The 23,474-nt window shown below is 35.2% G+C and overlaps 3 protein-coding genes and 1 long non-coding RNA gene across 4 annotated transcripts; 1 reads left to right on the plus strand and 3 right to left on the minus strand.

Annotated features, from left to right (window-relative positions):
• Positions 1-273: 273 nt before the first annotated feature.
• LOC131804192 (uncharacterized) lies at positions 274-6,260 on the minus strand. The gene is made up of 2 exons (XM_059126676.1): positions 1,060-6,260; positions 274-979 (listed from the first exon to the last, which is right to left on the minus strand). Exon 1 carries the CDS (start codon positions 6,258-6,260, stop codon positions 4,863-4,865), a length of 1,398 nt encoding a protein of 465 aa, XP_058982659.1. The 3' UTR covers positions 274-979; positions 1,060-4,862.
• Positions 6,261-8,083: 1,823 nt separating this feature from the next.
• Positions 8,084-9,209, minus strand: LOC131804220 (uncharacterized). The gene is made up of 2 exons (XR_009342982.1): positions 8,870-9,209; positions 8,084-8,789 (listed from the first exon to the last, which is right to left on the minus strand). It is a non-coding gene; the product is annotated as an uncharacterized LOC131804220 (long non-coding RNA).
• A 239-nt stretch (positions 9,210-9,448) lies between these two features.
• Positions 9,449-13,001, minus strand: LOC101900390 (ATP-dependent RNA helicase SUV3 homolog, mitochondrial). The gene is made up of 9 exons (XM_005185469.4): positions 12,515-13,001; positions 12,055-12,446; positions 11,633-11,744; positions 11,222-11,531; positions 11,023-11,157; positions 10,518-10,818; positions 10,279-10,458; positions 9,889-10,219; positions 9,449-9,830 (listed from the first exon to the last, which is right to left on the minus strand). Exons 1-9 carry the CDS (start codon positions 12,855-12,857, stop codon positions 9,598-9,600), a joined length of 2,337 nt encoding a protein of 778 aa, XP_005185526.2. The 5' UTR covers positions 12,858-13,001; the 3' UTR covers positions 9,449-9,597.
• Positions 13,002-14,112: 1,111 nt separating this feature from the next.
• LOC101900212 (charged multivesicular body protein 3) lies at positions 14,113-15,479 on the plus strand. Its single transcript, XM_005185468.4, has 3 exons — positions 14,113-14,295; positions 14,427-14,667; positions 14,727-15,479. Exons 1-3 carry the CDS (start codon positions 14,251-14,253, stop codon positions 15,119-15,121), a joined length of 681 nt encoding a protein of 226 aa, XP_005185525.1. The 5' UTR covers positions 14,113-14,250; the 3' UTR covers positions 15,122-15,479.
• Positions 15,480-23,474: the final 7,995 nt, after the last annotated feature.

A 23,474-nucleotide genomic window follows, 5' to 3' on the forward strand; every position in this document is an offset into this window, starting at 1 on the left:
TGACAAATTGAATAGAACAATTATAAAAAAAATATATAGATCTGTATGAATATATATAGGTATATATATTTATATATACATATATATACAAAATTTTAGGTATAAGGATTTATAAATTTAAATTGGCTTTACAAATTACCCTTAAAGGTAAAAGAAAAAGAGATAAAAAAACTTAAACTATGATTTTTAAGAGTACGCCGTCTGCACTAACTACATCAGCTTATAAAGTTCCAAAATTGTTATGAATAAATTCATATTTGAATTTCAATTTAATTTAAAAAAAATATAGCCAAAAAGAAAGAAATCTTAACAAATTAGAAAATTCTAGGGCTGCTAATTTAATTCCAATAAGAATGTAGTGGAATAATTTCTCAATTGGAACACATGGTTCCGTTACCAAAAACAATTTCACAAGGGCACTAAACACGTGGCGAAGAACCGTTACTTTTTGTAGTAGCCAAAATTTAACATTAAAATTTATATAAGTCAACATGTATATACGTACATATGTACAAACTTATATACATATGAGGAAGGTTTTTTTAAAAATCGTTAAAACACAAAACTAGGAACACTGGATGTATCCGGAAAGTTTCTAAAACAGCTCGGCTGACCGTCGAGGAACAGGTTGCAAAAAAAACACGGGGCCCACCCCTCCCGTCTGTGACTGAAGGAGGTGGGTAACCCAGGGATGATGATTGACTGCTTCAACTGTACCCGTGTGATTGCGTACTTACTCCGTTATTCTCCTTTAGACATATAGGATTTTCGGCTTACCACAATTTGGGAATATGTTGATATGGTCAGATTTTGGTCTCCTTAACAGTACCGATGGGATGTGTCCTTATATTAGGTAGCACTGCCCTTTAAAGATAGGGTACAAATTGACACGCAAAAATGTCCAATAACCTAACCTTTGGTCTTAGGCGGCGTGGTTGGCGGTCTTTCTTGGAACAGTGTCCAAGCAAAAATTCAGATTCTGCCAAAAAATTGAAAGAAACACGAAAAATGTTGGCGTTAAATTCCCGCTCATGCTAAGGAATCTCCTTAAAATCTCACCTTTATTATTAATCAAAACGAATTTATTCGGCACACAAACACTACTTTATCCACAATGATGGGTAACTTCAAATTATAATTGGAGAGGAGAATACCGGCTCTGACTGGTGTTAAATTGAAATTAAACTTTTCTTTTCCTCTGATGGCTTTTAGTTGTGCTGCTTCAAAAAACTTTTCTGCAATAATGCAATTTTTAGAGTTGGCTGCAGTGCGCCATCGAATTGATAGGTTGCCATAGATCGACTAAAGTTGACACCTGATGTCAGGGCTACCAACGACTGCGCACAATGAGGACGTTTTTACGCCGTCGCTTGCGTCGTCGGGTTGTGGTAGGTTAACACAACAAACCCGAACAGTCTACGAAGACCAGTCGGAGTAACGCTGATTCGGGACGTTAACCTAACTTTAAAAATCGGGTGGGGAAGAACCGCGACCATGATATCATAAAAAACAACAACAAAAATACAACAGCGGGGTAACTACTTCAAAGGTACTATATGTTGGAGGTCTTTCGAGTGATATACCCCTATCTTACGTCCTTGTAGATCCTCTATTTCATAAAGTGAGGTCCCTACCTTTTTGACAACTCTACATTTGACAAATTTCCGACAGAGCTTTGAATTAAGATGGCGGGCAGCGTCACTTAATACAAAGTTGCGTCGAAGTATTTCCTGTCCGGGCTTGAAGTGAACTTCACGCGATCTGGTGTTATAACGTGCCGCTGACCTTTCGTAGGAATCGTGGAGTTTCTCTTTAATCGTGTTTCGGATTAAATCGTGTATACTGTGTTTAGGAATAATTTCGACCGATCCGTCTTCTAAAGTGCCTAGTTTACTCGCTAAGGTATACGCGCTACCGTGTGTGATCATGTGTGTTCCGAAAAGTGAAAAATACGGTGAACATCCTATGGATGTATGGATTGTGGATCGAAGTGAACACTCTATAGCTGATAAATATCGATCCCAATCCTTCTGATCTTCGGATACATAAGTTCGAATCGCCGCAATAATTGTTCGGTTGACTCTCTCCGATGCGTTCGCTTGCGGAGAATATACCGCGTTTCGGATCTGAGTACAGCCGTATCGGTCTAAAAATGAAGTGAATTCGGAAGAAATGAACTGTTTTCCGTTGTCCGAATGGACGGTTTGTGGTACTCCAAATTTGTGAAAAACTTCACTTTCCAAAAATCGAATGACGTTTCTCGAGTTTGCTTTCGCTAAAGGCTTCAAAAGAACGAACTTTGTTAAGTGATCTAATACGATAAAGACGTATGCGTTACCTAACTTAGACCTCGGGAAGGGTCCTATAAAATCAATGAAAATTTTCTGAAAAGGTCTATCAGTGACGGTCTCGTTTCCCATTTTCGGTCGTAACACCTTGTTTGGAGCTTTCGTCTCTTTACACAAAACACATGAGTTTATATAATCTCGAACTTGCTTCGCCATTCTCGGCCAATAAAAATATTGTCGAAGTGCAGCTATAGTTCTGCCAATACCACAGTGACTCTTTACTATTGACTTGTGAGCATTTTCTATAAGTGATTCGGTCAATTCGGATGGAACCCAAAGTTTCCATATAAAATTCTCATGTATCTGTGTGCCATCAGACGGAAGTGTCTTTTTATAAACAAATGAATCTAAAATTTTTAAATCCGGAAGACTGTCTTGGTTCTCACGCACCATTTCAACTAATTGTATATATTCTTCATTCTTGAATTCGGGCGAGTTTAAATCAATCAAAGGCTTTTCATCAGTGAACATGTTGATTTCATCCATGTGTATGCGGGATAAAGTGTCCGCAACTACATTTTGCGACCCCTTACGGTGCTGAATATCGAAATTAAAAGCCTGTAGTTTTAAACTCCACCTCGCTAAACGACCACTGAGATCTTTCTGTCCCATCAGCCATTTCAACGCACTATGATCAGTAACAACAGTAAACGGCATCATCTCAATATATGGACGGAATTTCTTTATTGCACTGATCACGGCTAAGCACTCTCGCTCAGTGACACTATAGTTCCTTTCGGCCTTCGTCAACTGGGCAGAATGAAAGGCGATGGGACGTTCCAAACCTTCAGCGTCTAGCTGGAACAACACTGCGCCTAACCCTAAATTGGAGGCGTCACACTGGACATAAAATCTTTTGTCGAAAACTGGATGATTCAATACGGGACTTGTGGTTAGAGCTACTTTTAATTTGTTAAAAGCCTCGATTGCATTTTGATCGAAAGAGAAAACTTTGCCCTTCTTCAAGGTGCTGGTTAAAGCAGCTGTAATCTCAGCATAATCTTTAATAAATCGCCTGAACCAAGAGGCCATCCCTAGAAACCTACGAACGTCTCTAGTGGACTTCGGAATCGGAATATCAGTAATTGAGTTAATTTTGGAAGGATCTGGTTTTAATTTACCTTCGCCAACAATATACCCCAAATATTTAAGTTCTCTGCGGCAAAATTTCGACTTCTTCAGATTGATGGTCAGGTTCGCTCTGGACAACATTTCACCTACCTTACGAAGCAGCTCGACATGTGAATCAAAGTCTGGAGAGACTACTAGCAAGTCGTCGAGGTATACGAAAACTTTGTTCTTCAGTTCCGGTGAGATCACTCTATCCATTAACCGACATAACCGTTGGGCTGCATTGCATAACCCAAACGGCATGACAGTGAATTGATAGTGTGGTCTCCCCGGCACTGTGAACGCAGTCTTCGGACGGCTTTCTATTGCCAGAGGAACCTGCCAGAATGCATCCTTCAGATCGATGCTCGATATGAAGTACGTGTCTTGCAGTCGGCCTAACAAAGCATCAATAAATGGCAGCGGATATGCATCTTTCACCGTGACTTCATTCAACTTACGGGCGTCTAAACATAGTCGATTTTTTTCGCCTCTACGCACTAAGGTGACTGGAGAATTCCATGGGCTTGTACTTGGTTCAATAACACCTAGACTCAACATGCGATCAAGTTCCTGATATATAAGATTTTCGACAGCTGGAGAAACTGGATAATGTCGCTGCTTTATTGGGACAGCATCCCCTGTATCAATCACGTGCTCTTCCAGATTTGTCTTTCCGAGACCATGCTTATCGGAATCAAGGAAACTTTCTTTAGCTTTCTCAAGTAAAGCTAATTCATCATCGGATAAGATATGCATATCAGAATCTACTTCTTTAGAACTGATCTCTAAGCTGCTAATAAGTTTTGGTGCTACACTGAATTCTTTCCAAAAATCTATACCACAATACATTGAATTCTCTAAGCCAGGCACAAGATAAACCTCCATGGTTTTCGTCTTACCATCGTACGAGAGCTCAACACTAACTTTTCCACAACAAGAAACTCGTTGACCATTCGCTGTACCAACGCTACACTTATATACAGGATTAATATTCAATTTTAATTCATCAATCAACGAAAAACAATTTTTGCCTAAGCAAGTTACCGTGGCTCCACTGTCAAAAAGAGCTAACACTGCTATGCCATTAACAAGAACTTCTCGAAAAGGTCGGGGATCATTTGATTTATTTTCGGAAAATGTGGCAGAAGAAATCGATAGTCTTTTGAAACGTCTAAGCCTATATCGTTCACGTGCCTTCAAGATACGTTTGGAAACACAAACACCAGTATTTACAGAAATTTCGCAATTAAATATTCGTTCTCGGGTCTTTAAATATTTTGCCATGCGTACGTGAAATGGTAACGTCAAATCAGGTTTGGATCTAATCAGAGGTTCAGATTGTTTTGGAGTTACTAAATTGTCAACAATAGGTGGATTTTCGGGAATATGGTCTGAATCTAGTCAGTCCACGGTCTGTGTAGAAACTGATACAGATTTAAAAGGATTGGATGGACGAGTACTCTTCTTGCAATTATTGCACTGAGGAGCTGTTATTCCTGGTGAACCGCATTTAAAACAAAACAAAGATCGTTGTGAACTGGTACATTGTTTGAAAACATGACCGTTGTCACCACAGTTCCAACAACGAGAAGTTTCAGTTTTGGGGAAACTAGTTACCTTCGGTCGCAGCTTCAACTCATCAACTTCCTTAGTGATTTCTTTATAATCGGAATCGAAAATTTCATTAACCATGCGAGATGGTGCGTTCGTCCTAACCCTAGCAACTGACTCCCTGTCTAGAAACTCTTCAGCCTTCCTACATTCATTGCGGAGCTGTTCCACAGAATAAATATCAGCACTAAACAACAGATGAGCAATTCTGGGTTTTAATCCTGCCTTGATAATATCGATAACCTCATAGTCTTGGAGTGATTGCCTTAATTGGGGGCGCAAAATAGTGATGGCGTCTATATACTGAGTCACAGTTTCATCGCGACCTTGTTTCCTATCCATCATCTGCCTCAACACATCCAAGTTTGATTGGTATCGCTGAAATTCACGGGTCATATTCAATTTTAAATTTTTCCAGTTCATGTCTGGATATTGCCGAGTTTGAGCCCAGTACCACTGGTTAGCACGGCCTTCTAACAACAAATGAAAACCTTCTAATAATTCTCGCTCTGAAAATCCATAACTCTTCCGCAGTCTCTCAACTCTGAATAAAAAATCCTCAATCTGTGGAGTTTTTGTAGTACCGTCAAATTTTACGCCCCATTTGCTGATGTATGGGTATTTGGGTCTACTAAAACAATTCCTATTATCAACATTAATAAAATCATCATTTGGAATATTCGAAACGGTTGGTGCATTAGTATGAACAGGTGCAGTAGGCCTTGATGGTAATTCATGCGGCCAATCAACGCTCTGGGCTGCAGGATTGGATGAAGGACCTGCATGTGGACTCGATGTTTGCGAAAGGGCGGTCTTAACAGCTATGGATACAGCTTTCTGCATCTCCTTCCTCATCAGTTCAAGCATCGATGCTTGTGTCGCTTCCAGTGCCGACTCAACTACCTCAACAATTCCTGTACTATTCATTCTCTCAACCTGCTCACCACTGTTACCAAGCATAGTCAGGGGACTAAACGATGGCGTAGTGATCGTACTACCATCTTCAGTTACCTTATTTGGATTTGGCGAATCTTCAACATCACTAGATACTGTTCGATTATTTGCTTCTACACTGGCAGTATTACCAGAGGGTACATCATCTTGCGTTTGGATTACCTGACCTGTTCGGCTATTCGACCTGGTACTAATACCATAAGTTTTTGGCTTTGCTCCAGTGCCTTGGTGCATGATGTCCAATCAAAAACAAAACGAATAAAAATTTTGAAAATCTAAACTATGTAATAAATTACTTGATCCGAAAAATAGAATTTTAATAAAACTCAAAAAAAAATGGAAAAAAAATTTTGCAACAGTGTCTATATTCAATCCAAGAACCAATAGATGTGTTACTGTTAATCCGTAACAAAAGCTTATAATAAAAAAAAACAAAATTATAGTCAAAACTGATTACCGATTCACAAAAATCGAAAGATCTCAAATAAATTCAAAATCACAAAAAAAATCAAAACTTGAAAATCAAATATGATCAAAATGTTTCATAAACATTTGGTTTCTTTTCTTCTTCAGAAAATCAGATCATACAAATTCAAAAGGATATTATAAACAGTTTTGGTATCAGCCATATAAATCAACAACAACAATAAAATGAGTATATAACTATGATTAGTTATTTGCAACGCAATAATTTTCTTTTCAGAAAAAGGGAAAAAAAATAAGTGAATATCTTCAATATGTCATAAAATCACAAGCCAAATAAAATATCGCAAATTGTCTTTGACCATAAATGTCAATGACTAATGACCATATATCTTCTATGACTTGTATTTAAATATACGATTTTGATATAATATTTTATCGCAAATTGGATATTATCATAAATACAATACTCCAATGACATATAAAATACCTTTCTATAAGGTGAAATTCTAGAAAATCATTATAATTAATTATGTTGAATCACTATTGACTGTCGTCATCTAACAACAACTCAAGACAGATTCAAAGAAATCAATACAAATCAAAAAAAAAAAAAAAAACAAAATATGATACACCAGGATTAAACCTGGCCCCACGTTGGGCGCCATTTTGTAACGTTCAGGGGCGTGTGTGAAACCGTAGATTGGTTTGACCATGGTGACAGGAGGCCTACTCTATCATTTTGTATCGGCTATGCTCAGTCGTCCACACACGGCTACGTACAAAAATATTTATGTATGTCACAAAGAAAATATCATCGATTATGTTTGTTGTTGTTGCAGACTCAAAATGTTGTTGTGGTGGGTACCCCTAGATGACAATGGGTACCCCTTATCCCTCCCATGGGTTCTGTAAGAACCCCCATATGGGCTTCAAAATATTTGAAGACCCCCAAAACTTTCGCTGGCTGTACCTCTTTCCTGCTTACCTATCCTTCTTAAATAAATTTACTGGAACATTATTAATTTTCTTTAAATTCAGTCAAACAATTCATATTTATTCTTAAGAACAATTTATACTTAAGGATAATCTTTAGATTTACTTAAATCTATTTACATCCGTAAGTAGAATCAAATACACTAACAAAGAAATAGCGAAAATAAAGCACAATTTAATATTAGGATACATACAAAAATTATTAAGAGAATTTTTGTTTGTTAATCCCATTTCTTGTGCCAAAATGCACTAAATTTATACGCCGAATGATACCTAACACCTATTGAGCTCAATGGTTAAGGCTTAGCCCTTTTTAAATAATTTGGACTGTACCGCTTTTAAATAAAGGAAGTGGGATCAACAATTGACAAATTGAATAGAACAATTATAAAAAAAATATATAGATCTGTATGAATATATATAGGTATATATATTTATATATACATATATATACAAAATTTTAGGTATAAGGATTTATAAATTTAAATTGGCTTTACAAATTACCCTTAAAGGTAAAAGAAAAAGAGATAAAAAAACTTAAACTATGATTTTTAAGAGTACGCCGTCTGCACTAACTACATCAGCTTATAAAGTTCCAAAATTGTTATGAATAAATTCATATTTGAATTTCAATTTAATTTAAAAAAAATATAGCCAAAAAGAAAGAAATCTTAACAAATTAGAAAATTCTAGGGCTGCTAATTTAATTCCAATAAGAATGTAGTGGAATAATTTCTCAATTGGAACACATGGTTCCGTTACCAAAAACAATTTCACAAGGGCACTAAACACGTGGCGAAGAACCGTTACTTTTTGTAGTAGCCAAAATTTAACATTAAAATTTATATAAGTCAACATGTATATACGTACATATGTACAAACTTATATACATATGAGGAAGGTTTTTTTAAAAATCGTTAAAACACAAAACTAGGAACACTGGATGTATCCGGAAAGTTTCTAAAACAGCTCGGCTGACCGTCGAGGAACAGGTTGCAAAAAAAACACGGGGCCCACCCCTCCCGTCTGTGACTGAAGGAGGTGGGTAACCCAGGGATGATGATTGACTGCTTCAACTGTACCCGTGTGATTGCGTACTTACTCCGTTATTCTCCTTTAGACATATAGGATTTTCGGCTTACCACAATTTGGGAATATGTTGATATGGTCAGATTTTGGTCTCCTTAACAGTACCGATGGGATGTGTCCTTATATTAGGTAGCACTGCCCTTTAAAGATAGGGTACAAATTGACACGCAAAAATGTCCAATAACCTAACCTTTGGTCTTAGGCGGCGTGGTTGGCGGTCTTTCTTGGAACAGTGTCCAAGCAAAAATTCAGATTCTGCCAAAAAATTGAAAGAAACACGAAAAATGTTGGCGTTAAATTCCCGCTCATGCTAAGGAATCTCCTTAAAATCTCACCTTTATTATTAATCAAAACGAATTTATTCGGCACACAAACACTACTTTATCCACAATGATGGGTAACTTCAAATTATAATTGGAGAGGAGAATACCGGCTCTGACTGGTGTTAAATTGAAATTAAACTTTTCTTTTCCTCTGATGGCTTTTAGTTGTGCTGCTTCAAAAAACTTTTCTGCAATAATGCAATTTTTAGAGTTGGCTGCAGTGCGCCATCGAATTGATAGGTTGCCATAGATCGACTAAAGTTGACACCTGATGTCAGGGCTACCAACGACTGCGCACAATGAGGACGTTTTTACGCCGTCGCTTGCGTCGTCGGGTTGTGGTAGGTTAACACAACACAGTGAATAATTATGCTTTGACTAATATGCATAATAGACAAAAACTAACGGCCGGCAACGCGGACCGGTCCAGCTAGTAAATAAATAAACACAAATACGACTTTAGGGGTATTACAAAGAATTGCAAAATAATGTAAACGCTATTAACTCAGGTTATAGGACAAGCCATGTAAAAGAATACTCCCATCGACTATTAATTTTTAAATAAATATAATAAATATTTCTATAAATCAATTCAGTTCATCTTAATGCTTTATTTGTAGCATAGACAAATGGTAGTGTTATAATCACCATAGATCTCAAGATCTTAACATTATAAACAAAAATATATTATATTAACGTTTTAATTTTAAATTAATCTAAACTACACATAAATACAAAATTTATTTTCTACGTTTTCTACGTAAATTCCTATTCGACGTTGGGTCGTCATCGTCATCACTATCGTTCTGATTAACGTTTGACTTATTTTGATATTGCTGATCTTTATACCTCAGAGATTGTTGTTGGGCATCCCATTCTTTACGCAGTTCGCTCAACATACCAGGTGTCAATAGACCTTGAGCAATAAGGCGATCAGTAAGGCGGCCACGGGATGTGTTTGGTATGCGGGGTTCTAGAATTAAAACAAAGGATAATAGAAAAAAATGTTTGCAAAACCGTCCACGAATTACCTTTTGTTTGTACAATACGTTTCATATTGTAGGTAGTATCACCATCTGCAGCACTCTGGCTGGCTTCAGTATTTTTTAATAGTCTTGTTATTTGAAATACACCCTGTTGTATGATTTCATCGAGTTCTGCTTGTGCAACTCTTACTGCGGGTGCCTCAGGAAAGAGGTCTGTAAAGCGGTAACTCAGCCACAGATATAAATCCATAACATCAAATACAGCTTCCAGATGCACCAAATCAACTATTGTTTTTGGTAAAGACAGAGGCCAACCAACATTTTTCTTTATAAACTCAAATGTGATTGGTTCCCCTCGACTATATTGTCTGGCAATCTAAAACAAGTGTAGATTTTTTCATACAGAACAATATTAAAATTGATTGAAAAACTAACCTTTAAAAACATTGAACACACAAATGGCATTTTTCTATTAATGGGCGCACAACAGAAGACATAACGAGCCCTCAATGGCAATGGAACATGTTGAATCATTTCTGCTAAAAATTTAAAATCTTCTATATTGCACATAAAATATAAGGAGTCATCAACGGTGCAAAGGTTAACGAAAATATCCTGTATAGAGTATAAGAGTTTACACATTTTGCACGATTCAATTAGATAAATGTTATTACCATTAAATTACTAAGACTGGAATTTGGTAAATGATAGGCATATAATTCGATTTGGTCAGCCGTTGGATGTAGGCCTGCTTGCTTTAAAGGCTCTGGTGTCTGCGCAAGTAGTTTCCTCAGTGTTGGCAAATCATCTGCTTTAAACGTAGTAACATATCCATGCTCCCATTGAGTACGAAAACGACCAGCTCTTCCAGCAATTTGCAAGGCTGATGATACAGATATTGTATCAATTTCACGTTCACCCTTTTCATTCATTGACGGTTTGACTAGTGAGTAGAAGATTATGCGCCGTATGCTCCTAAAATGTAAAAAGTAGTTTGTTGTGAACATAGTTGTTGTGGTGCTTTCATGTGCAATATCATCTTTCGATGTTTTTTTAAAAATCTCCAACAAACTTCATAAATGAAGTACATTATTTAGAAAAAAAAAAAAACATTGAACAAATTATTAACAAATTCTACAATAGATGAAATCAGATATTACTTATCGATACAAAACTTACAAATTTAAACCCATGCCAATGGCATCGGTTGCCACCATAACTTTACAGCTGTTTTCTGGGTCATTAAATTTTGCAGCTTGAGCTAATTTTGTACCGGGCGGTAAGCCACCATAAATCACAGCCACTTCTTTCCCTCTAAAATAAAAAAATATATATTTAATCAATCTCACTTTTAACGTAATATTATTTATCTTCTAACCTCGCCTCAATTTCTCTTGAAACATTGTAAATATCGTTTTTACTAAAACAAACTATACAATCTCCAGGTTGTATATTATCCAAAGTGACTAAAGCCGAATCTTCTATGGTCAATTCAGTTAGACGGGTGTAGTTGTGAACTTCTACTGTTTCATTTGTCGTTTCACATATTTTCTGCAATAATTCAAGGGAACCAGCTTCACCGCAGACATGAACTTCTTCTGCAATAAGACCAAGAAAAGCTCTAGTCCAAGCCCAGCCTCGTTGGGGATCTTTTAGCTGTTGGATTTCATCAATGACGGCAACCTCGTCTGAATAACATAAAAAATAATGCATTAACTATAATAAATTTATAAAGCCATCTCCTCAAAAATAAAATATTTTTAATTATGATGGTTTCGTATCCACTTACAAGGAGTGTTAACTGAAGTCATTTCCACGGTGCAAGCTACATGTGCAGCTGGAGAATCCTCGTTAATTCCAAATTTTCTTTCTTCACCAGTAACCAAATCACAAGGAGTACCCTAAAAACAGTTTTATAAAAGCCAGCTGTTAAGTGTTATAAGGACGAATCAAAGTATTTCTAAGGAAAATGCTTCTGTACAGAAAAAAATAAGACAAATGTCTAATACTGTATTATTACTTGTGTTTTTTAATTGAAACAGTGAATATATAGAACCGTTTTTTTTGAGATTGATTAAGTAAGTTTTTGTTTATAATGCTTGTCTCGAGAATATAAGAATATACAGAAAAAAATTATCAAAAAAATTACTAATTCCATTAACCCAACAAAAGCCGATTAATATGCGTGATATATAGGTATGCATTGTTTACCTTTTCGTTTGCCTTGTTGAATACTTCCGTCGCCAACAACTTGAGTGGACCACAATATACACCCGATTTGGCAGTTAAAAATCGTTCCATAGCATGATAAGTCTTTCCCGAATTAGTGGGACCCGCATGAAACACTATTTTTCGTGTTATTGCTCTAGCACTGGGGTACCAATTAGCTGGGGTTCTTAAGTCTGATATTTTCTTAAGATCATCCATACAATCTAAGTGGGGGAATATTGTTTTGGCATGGCGTATAAAATATGGGAATATATCATCCACATGGCCGGCACCATTGAGAATATCACTTAGGGTTATATGTAAATCGACAGGCAGATTTTCCGATTCTATACAGTAACGCCGAAAGGAGGCAAATGCCTGTTGTTGTAAGTAATCTAAAAGAAAAGCAAACAATTATATAGTATTGCACAATATCATATGGAATAACATGCCCTTTACTTACTATCCAAACCATTGTCTACACATAATGCCTTTATTTCTCGTCTCTGTGTAAATTTGTTTAAAATTTTCAACACGGCCGATTTCTCCAATTTACCCGCCAACTCTGAACCAACATCAATTTCATCCACATTGTGTTGTATAGGAACTGGTTTAAAAAGTGCCGAAACATTTGCCGGTTGTTGTTTTTTATTACGTGCCCGTTGTACACCTCCCACACTAAAACCTCTTGACGGAATTGCCAAGACTCCACTTCCTAACAAATCATAGCGTTTCGGTGCCGATTTCAACGATAGATTTTGTGTGGCAGTGCATAGTAATTGGAAGGTTTTTCGAGAATTTTGCATTGCAAACTAATAAACAGCACTCCGAAGAATCTTTCACTAACTATTTCATTCAAAAATTTAATATATTTACAGAGGGATTTAATTAATATTAAGCACCACACAGTAAATACGATTATGTGATGCAATGAAATTGTTTAAATGTCAAAAAGGTAACATAACCTCAACATTGATAACAGCAGAAAACATATGATGGCTTCAATTGACTCTAATTATTCGAAACGTATCGCAACAAAAAAGGTAATTTGTTTGCCATTTTTTTTTTTTTTTTTTTGATATCATGATGGAAATATTCTGTTATCTCAGCAACATTTTTATATTATTTGAGTTCTGGATTTTTTCTCCAATAACAATCAAATATTTTTTATGAAATTAACAATAATGGGACTAAACCTGACTATTTTAAAACAAGCATTTTCATTTTGGAAATCACAAGCCTAACTTTTTTCACGGAACACAATGTTGCAAATTGAAAATTCTTACTATTTTGGCTTTCTCAAGACAGCAACTAGTTCAGGTACGGTTTATCAAGTTTTGCCACCAAATTTAGGAATTACGATTTTCAAATGAACTGTAAAACCATGGTAGAATCAAAAGGTAAAGAAGAGCTACCATGGCAAAGCATTGATATGTCAAAAAAAAAAAAAAATTAAAGTGTTTTTCAAATATAAGTAGCATTTTATATGTGTTCTTATACTACGTCATTCGGAGGCTATTATAATTCGCGTTTTTCAACAATTTTTACAAATTTATATAATTTTTCATTCAACATTTTCAATTCCAAAATTGTTTTGACAATGCATTGTCCCAGCAGCTGTGTCGATGCATCTACCTATATTCTTTTACCATGATTACACCTTATTGAATACACCTTGATTTATATCATAACAACCTCCAATTGGCGTCGTATGGAAGACCCATACAAATCTACTTATTTGTCGCAAGTAAACTTGCCTAATGTAAATGAGATTACTATTTACTATTAGGCGTATGTCGACCTAATTGTCCCTAAGATAGAATGTCAAAACCATAGTACAATAATACTGATAGCTGCATCAACACTGTTGGTGGTTTAACAAAATTATAAAAAGTAATTGAATAATAAATGATTCAACTTTTTTTAAATTGTTGAAAAGCACATGTCATAACTATCTTTGCATGACATCGTATTAGAAAACATTACAATATCAACTTATTTTGGCGCAACTCATTTATCTTTTTTGACATATCAATGTTAACAAGTGCTGATGCATCTACCTGTATACTTCTACCATGGTCAAAACAAAACGTAAAAGAAAAAATAAATACAACTTCGGAAGTACATGAGTCACTTGGATAGATAAATAAATTGAATTGTTGCGAATTTACAAAAATTGAATTGTTTAATTAATATAAAATGGGTTTGTTTGGCCAAACAAAAAGCAAAGATCCCAAAGAACAGGTATGTTAGTCGGATTGTGAGGAAGAAACCCTCCCCATGCAGAACATAATGCATTTGTGGTGGCTGATGACGACATCATTGCTATTGAATTTGAGGCACAAACAAAATAACAATAATTTGTTTTTGATTAGGTTCAAGAATGGACCCACAAAATACGCAAAGAAAGCAATCAATTGGACCGGCAAATACGCGGTATTCAACGCGAAGAGGAGAAAGTAAAGAGGTCGTTGAAGCAAGCCGCTGCCAAGGGTGATAGGGATACTTGTGTCATACTGGCTAAAGAAATCGTTGGAGCACGTAAAGCCATCAATAGAATATATACAACAAAGGCCCATCTGAATTCAGTGCAGTTGCAAATGAAAAATCAGTTGGGTGAGTATTCGAGTATTTTCAGTAAGAATGACACTAATTCTAAATATTTGTATTTGTAGCTACTTTACGTGTCGCTGGTTCCCTTTCAAAATCCACAGAAGTCATGCAAGCTATGCAAAACTTAGTGCGCTACCCTGAATTGGCTGGTATTATGCGCGACATGTCAAAAGAAATGATGAAGGCTGGTATTATAGAAGAAATGTTAGACGAAACTATGGAGAGCTTGGAAGATACTGAGGAAATGGAGGAGGAGGCTGCCAAGGAGGTCGATAAAGTTCTTTGGGAAATTACTGATGGCAAGTTAGGAGAGGCTCCTCTACCTCCCCAAGAATTGGCTGCCGCTGAAAAAACAAAAACACCCGCCGTTGCTGTTGCAGCTGATGATGTCGAGGATGACGACGACGAGGAAGATTTGCAGGAAATGCAATCTCGTCTCGCTTCTTTGCGGTCGTAAAATTGAGGCTAAGTTAAATCGAATACTAAGCTAAGGTCTACGCACTTTGCCTTTCAAGTAGCTTTGAAGATTGTCGATATTAAAGCATATTTTATATTTTGTTTTAACAAAAATTCGGATCTCTAAGTTAACGCTGTCCTAATCCGAAGCAACTGTTTTTTTCTTGGTTTTTATTTAGTTCATATGCATATATTTTGTAGTGTGCAAATATTTTGTTTTATTGCTTATGTTATTTAACTTAATATATTTCTGAACCAAATTTAACTGGCTTAATTTCCATCGTATTTATATATTAAGTATTTAATATTTTGTAAAATAAACCATTAAATTAATAAAACAAGTATTTATTAAAAAACTATTTTGTGTTTAAAACGTCCATTCGATTTTACTTAATACAACTCGCGTGGAATAACAAAAATCAACGCTAATTTGAACTACTTTGAAACGTTGTTATTTAATTTGTTTATTAATGACATGGTGCACTCAGTTGTTGATGATAGGTGTTTCCTGTTTTTCTATTCAAATGATATCCATGTTTTCTTAAGATTGCGATTGTGGAACTAGTTAATGAGATGAAATGTCTTGGTGTTGTAGTTGATCGGAAGGTGGACTTTTGAGACACATTGATACCCTGCTTTGTCGTATAAGCTTTCAACTACTAAGACTGCGTTGTATTGATGCGTATTTGACTTTTCATGTTAGGACGAAAGTGTCCTTGCTGCTGTCGCAGGTTAATAATTCTTTGCAGTCATCTCTGGCACATCTTCTGGTCAAATGCAGCGTATCTGTAGGGCAGTAAATTCAATTGATCGCTATGTGTATGATTTCTTGTTTTGTTAATGATCTCCTGGGATTGTCATTTAGCAACTATGTTGATCTTCGTATTCTTAAATGTCAGTATAGTGTTATGTGCAACATTGACTCGCTCTTTCGTGACATGTTTGTGTTTTGTAGATCATCTCGTAATCTCCAACTGAACTGTTTAAAATTTTCAACGACCATTGTTGAGAGGTCTTTTGTTTTTAGAGCTGTGAGATTGTGGATTTAGTTTCCTTTTGCTTTACGAAGTTTTGCCTATACCAATTATCTGTTTAGTATTGAAGTATTTGAATATCTTCGCCTAAATAAATAGCCAATGTTTTTGTAGACGTTGCGCTTGTTTATTATGGGTTTTCCTTTTTTGTTGGGTTGGGGAGGCTTTATATTATCTACTTAATTCAAATTATAGGGTGTTATGATGTAAGTTACTATTTATACTCTTTTTGGTGAGTAATAAGATATTTATTCTATGGAGGGTATATTAACTTTGTCATTTCGTTTGTAACTTCTCGAAATACTCATGTTAGACCCTACAAAGTATATATGTTCCGGATCAGAGTAAAATTCAAAGTCGATGTAGCGATGTCCGTCTTTCTGTCTGTCTGTTGTCACGCTACCTTTCGGAGGAATTGAGATAGAAGGCTAAATATTTGCACACGTTTGTAGGCAGGTTATGTTCGTAAATGGGCTATGTCGGTCCCCGTTTTCGTTATTATTATTTAACGACCCGCTTCAAAATTTTGCACAACAATTTGTATTGTGTCCAGCATGGTTGATATTGAAAATGAGATACATCTGTCCACGTTTTGGTACAGTCGCCATATAACGGTACCTCCAGATATTTGATATTTTGAAAATCCTAGTCAAATTTACAAACATTTTTTTTCAAATTTGGCGTTTAAGACTCGCAATAGATAACAATCGTTGTAAAGACCTCACTCACTTTATGTCTTTTTGATACGTTTAACTGCATTATCCAAACGGTCTTATTGGTATATGTAGTTTACTGGTATATTTAGTTTAAAGTGGAACACGCTTGAATTCGGATACTTTTATATAAAAATGTGTTCTTTACCCAATAGTGGAGGATATTAAAAGTTCGGTCAGGCCGAACTTAATGTTCTTTTGCTTGCTAACATTTGAAATGGTATTTATATCAAACACCACATAGTGGTAAGGGTTTTATGTCTTTGTGCATTTGTTTGTAAAATGGAGAAGGAAACGAGATAGACCCATAGTTCTTATTGATCTGCATAGAATCACATTCTGAGTCGATTTATGCATGTCCGTCTGTCCATGTATTCTTGTGAACAAAATGCAGGTCGCATTTATTATCCGATTGAGATGAAATTTTGCACAAATCATTTGTTTGGCCCAAGGACGAACCCTATTGGAGATAATCGGTAAAAATTTAGATATAGCTCCCATATACATCTTTGTCCGATTTGCCTTTTATTGTGCACCAAACGTGTAATATAAGCCCGAATAGTATGGAATTAGAATAAGTATGCCAAATTTGATCGAAAACGGTTCAGATATAGTTATAGCTGCTATATATTTTGTCCACCGATTTCTTATTTTAGTCCGCCGCAGCCGTAATATGCTCTCCGTAACAACAATATTTGGGAAAATATATCAAATACAGCTCAGAAATACCTTTGCTAATTTTTATCGAGATCGGTTCGGATTGGGATATATCTCCCATACATAACTTCGTCCGATTTACCTTTTATTGTGCACCAAACGTCAAATATTTGCCCAAATGGGATGAAATTCGACACTTACGACAGAATTGAGTCTAAAAGCTAGTTAAATTTGGTGAAGATCGGTACAGATATAGCTATAGCTCCCATATATATTGTTCTTTCGATTTGTTATATTTGTTACCCACAGCCGTAATATGCACTCCGTAACAACGATATGCAGGGAAATATATGAAATACAGCTCAGAAATATCTTTGCCAAATTTTATCGAGATCGGTTCAGATTTGGATATAGCTCCCATATATATCAAATGGGCAATACAAGTCTGAATTTAAATAGATACAAATGCTTCGGCATATTTAGTTTTTTGAACGTTAAATTATAATTATAATCATAGCGTGTATGATTGAATTCTCCCATAAAAACCTTTAATTGTTATGTGGAGCTCTACTAAATTAGCAAAGTGGTGTAGGGTATCTTTACTGGTTTTCGTTTGTATTCACTTTCGAATCGTCATAAAAAACAGGCCCTTAATACTTTCAGGTTTTTAAATATTACGGGATTATATCCGAATTGAGATTTTTGCTTTAAATGATCCAGTTCGTTGGAATATTGGTCAAAAATAAAATTTCAATAACAAAATACAGACAATTTTTCATGGCGTGATTGGTTATAAAAGGATTTACATCAAGCAGAATCGGGTACAAAATTTTCAATAAAAGAAACAAGACATTTGTAGAAACTTTCTTACAGAATGCTGCAAGAAGTTTTCTAACTTTCTAAGAAAAATCTAATTTTGCAAAAGAGTTTTTATCTTCTGTTAAGTTACAATTTGAAAAAAAACTTTGGCATTTGTAGGGATAAACAATATTGCAAAGCTGTCAGTTTCGTTTTGAAAAATATTCTGCAATAGAGAGTTATATAAAGTTAAGACAGACTCAAACTCAATAAATTTTTCTTTCTGTTTTCAATAATGAACATTTCATATTTAGCTAGTTTATTATTGAAGTTTTGCATTTTTAGTGTGTTTAAATCTTATTTTTTAATCGAGAACATTTAGTTTTCTTTAATTGGCCGTAACATATTTTTCATTGAGTTTTTTGAATTTTTAGTGTGATCGTCGTTTTTTAGTGTGAACATTTAATTTGCTTATTTTCCGGTAACTCCTCTATTATTGAGTTTCTCGCATTTTAAGGCTGTTTAAAATTAGCATTTTATTTTCTTATTTTGCCCATAAGTGTTTTAAATCGTGTTTTTTAGTAAATAACAGTCTAAAGATCATTTTATAACTTAAACAAGTAAACAAAGGCTATAGTCGTGCGGGCCCGACTATGTTTTACCCTACAACACTACAATATGTTAGATGCCCCCTTATGTCCAAATCCATATTGGAAGATTTCGCTTTTGAAATTAGGATTTAGACTAGGGATATTTGCCAAACATTTATGCACTCCGTCGGGCTGTTAGTTGCTGTAGTCCATTTTACAGCTAAATATAATCCAATGGTCATCCAAAATGCTAGAATTCTTCCATGTCCTTAACTTCCTTCACAGGCGTGTCGATTGGCTGCAATTGTGTGATCGGAAAAACATTTCTGTTTTTGGTTAATTTGAACCCCTAAATATTTTGCAATCATCTCCAAAAGCAAGAAGCCCCTCTGTATCTCCAAATTTTAACTCATCTATATGTTCGCCTTCAGAAGTTCGCCTTTTGTGTATTTCTGATGTCGCCTGTTAGTAATACTGGTATTTTTTCACACAAAATTATTCCATTCTTCCCGCTGTTCTAAACTCTAACTTTACGCGAGATTTCGTGTCCTTTGGATTCTATTTGTGACTTTTATAACGGCTTCAAAATCGGGAACATTTTTAGTTGTTGGTCCATTTCAACCCTTAATATATTGCGGGCATCCTTGAAATCAATAGGCCTAGCCCTTCTGAGCCCAACCCTACCCTTGTGAAAATTTTCGTGAGGATCGGGCGATATTTGCAATACTTATATAATATCCTCAACCTGTGTTGTAAGGTGAAAAAATATTACAAAATATTATAAGTCAAATTGAAAAAATCGCATGCGATAAAAAATATGAAAAAATAAAAATATGTTACAAAATACTACAAAATCCATATTAACATCATTATTGTCATATTTTTCTGCGATTTTTCTAGATTTGATACTTTTATGTCAAGAGAGGATTCTGAATTGACAATATTTGTCGAAATCGGTCCAGCCATTCTTGAGATATTAGCATTCTAACTAACATCTCCTTCCTTTGTATATACACATTGTATATATTTCCCTATATATATCCGATATATTTACTATCGGCATCTACGTAACGGTCAGAATTGACCTGTTCGTCTATTTGTGATTTCGCCGGGATTAAAAATATTCGCTGTTTAGTGGAAAATTTGTCTTTTATTTAACACAAATGTTGTGGCCTATTTCACTCACTAAATATTACCCGATGACCATCAAAATTGGATCGCTTCAGCCCTAAGCTCTAGCCCCATGCTAACTTCCACTTTGATTGGTCTATATTTGCGACCTGTAGAGGAACTGCAAAATCTTAAATTTTTTTAGTTTTTGGTCCATTTCAACCCCTAAATATTATGCGATCATCTCCAAAAGCAATATTACTCCCAATACATAGTGTTATATTTCGAGTCCTGTACATGAAATTGGCTAAATATCAATAAAAAGAAAACTCAGAGTATAACATAATATTTATTATACTCATTTGGTATAGGGAATTATGTCTTTGTAGAATTTTTATGCTCTCCACCTTTGAAAGGAGGGTATATTAACTTTGTCATTCCCTTTGTAATATCCCTCGATATTCATCGTAGACCCCATAATGTATATATATTCATAATGAGCATAAAATTCTAGGTCGATTTAACAAAATGTCTGCCTGTGGAAATCACGATACAGCCCACATTATTTGACGTAGAACTTCAAAATTTAGGAGAATAATTTGTATTGTGTCGGTAACGGTACCATTCGATATTCGATTTCTGAACCGATTTCAATATAATTTGACAAAATTTACTTTTACACCAAATTCCATCACATCCTCCATATTTCATTGAAATTGGAGGTACATACCGTGTTTTGTGCATCATGAACATAAAATCGGCCTATACCTAAACCTCAACCGATTTCAATATAACTTGGCAAATTTTTTGGTACCATATTTCGTCTCTCATTCCGAATTTGATTGGAGTGAGACATACATATCGCGTTGGGTGCGTCAAATATGTAAAATCGGTTGAAAATATATATATGTGAACTATATCCAAATCTGAACCGACATCAATATAATTTGACAAATTTATTTTCTGCTTAAAATAACGTCACGTATTCCAATCAAAATGTCATTGAAATGTGACGTACACAGCGTGTTTAATGCATCAAATACATGACATCGGCCGAAAATATATATAGGAGCTATATCCAAATCTGAACCGATTTCATTATAATTTGGCAAATTTATTTTTGTTACGCATTCCAAATTTGGAGACTGTATCTTTATTCGATCAACAGCTATGTGCATATAAAGTCTAAATTTTTGGAAGGTACTTCCGATTCTGCTGCCATATCTCCAGTTCCAAGTGGTATTTCAACGATTTTTATATATTTATGTTACTTTCAGGCGGTGTTGTAGTATTCTTCGAAATTTTCAGAAAAATCTGTTCAGCAGTTTTGGAGTCCATAAATTACAAACAAACAAACATACAAACATTTTCCCCTTTAATAGATATAGAAAGATGTTTCCCTTACCCTAAGGTGGAGGGAATTAAAAGTTCGGCCTTGCCGAACTTAATCTTTTTTTACTTGTTGAAACATGCAGCAGAAAAAAAATGGAAATTTGGTTTTTGCACAGAATCATGTTAAGTCTATTTATGCATGTATGTTGAGAGTATTATTAGTTTGGTTGGTCCAAAATGTTTGTAACACCTAAAAAAATTGGTCCTAGACTTACCATGTAGAATCGATTTTTATATATTAACACTCGCCTATCTAACTACTAACGACTATCTAACATGCGACAATCTAACTATGGGTGCCTTAGTTTGTCTTTCCATTTTATATTATAACTAGCTGGCCCAGTCCGCGTTGTCGGCCCGTACTTTTAGTCTTTAATTCATATTATTTAATGCATAATAGAACACAGATCTCAATTATGTAATCGGAACAATTTTTATTATATGTAATGACTCCGTAGTAATTTCTAAATAGAAATAAACATTCATGGCAAAAACTAAAATAGATAATCACCTACCGTCCGTTTTTTGATATTTTGAATAGCATGATCTTATTTTTCAGCTATAATTGACTGTTAAAAACCTATATGATGTAGAACTTTTATAATAGTCCCATGTGAAAACTCAGCTCAATTTTTGGTATTGTAAAGAGCTTAGCAACATTTTCCATTCAAATAAGGTGTAATTTGTATTTCCAATATTTGGAATACAGTGCTGCGTGGTATTTAGTTTTATCCACTTTTTGTCCATAATTGAGGGCAGAATGATTTCAAAATAATCAAAGATAATTACTCTTTTACACCCATTACCGTAAGATAGGAATTCATTTATTTTTGTCAATTAAATTGTGCGTTGGAGACCTCATAAAGTCCATATTTTTCATCATAGTATAATCCAATGACGATCAAAGAAATCAATATCCGTGATTATACCCTACACCACAAGGTGGTCAGGGTATTATGTCTTTGTGCATTTGTTTGTAACAGGCAAAAGGAAACGAGATAGACCCATAGTTCCTTTTGATGATCTGCATAGAATCACATTCAGAGTCGATCCGTCCGTCCGTCCGTCCGTCTGGCCGTCTGTCCATGTATTTTTGTAAACAAAGTACAGTTCGCATTTATTGCCCTATCCAGATGAAATTTTGCACAAATCATTTGTTTGGCCCAAGGACGAACCCTATTGAAATTGGAGATAATCGGTCAAAATTTAGATATAGCTCACATACAACCAAATTAGGCCTGAAAATAAGTATGCCAAATTTGATCGAAATCGGTTCAGATATAACTATAGCTCCCATATATATTGTTCATCCGATTTGTTATTTTCGTCCTCCGCAGTCGTAATATGCACTCTGTAACAACAATATTTGAGGAATTATATCAAATACAGCTCAGAAATACATTTTTCTAAATTTTATCGATATCGGTTCAGATTTGGATATAGCTCCCATAGATAACTTCGTCCGATTTACCTTTGATTGTACACCAAACGTAAAATGTTTATCCAAATGGGATGAAATTTGGTACTTACGACCGAATTGAGCCTAGAAGCTAGTATACCAAATTTGATCGAAATCGGTTCAGATATAGCTATAGCTCCCATATATACTGTTCATCCGATTTGTTATATTTGTTACCCACAGCCGTAATATGCACTCCATAACAACGATATTCAAAGAAATATATCAAATACTGCTCAAAAATATCTTTGCCAAATTTTATCGAGATCGGTTCCGATTTGGATATAGCTCCCATATATATTTTTATCCGATTTCAAATTAATTGTGCACCAAATGGGCAATACATGTCTTTAAATTATAATTACAATCATGGCGTGTATGATTGAATTTTCACTTTAAAAGGTTTAATTGTTATGCGGAGCTCTACTAAATTCGCACAGTGGTGTAGGGTATCATAAAGTCGGCCCCGCCAGACTTTAAGACTTTTTAAACTGTTTTTTTTTCATGTTTCTGCCACAATTCGACATTTCAGAGTTTATGTTATATAGACGTACATCCCACATCTACGTTCCCAACCAATATTCTCTTGGGAGTTTTAAAT

This window comes from Musca domestica, unplaced genomic scaffold (genome assembly GCF_030504385.1).
Source record: "Musca domestica strain aabys unplaced genomic scaffold, Musca_domestica.polishedcontigs.V.1.1 4, whole genome shotgun sequence".
Classification (NCBI taxonomy): Eukaryota; Metazoa; Arthropoda; class Insecta; order Diptera; family Muscidae; genus Musca; species Musca domestica.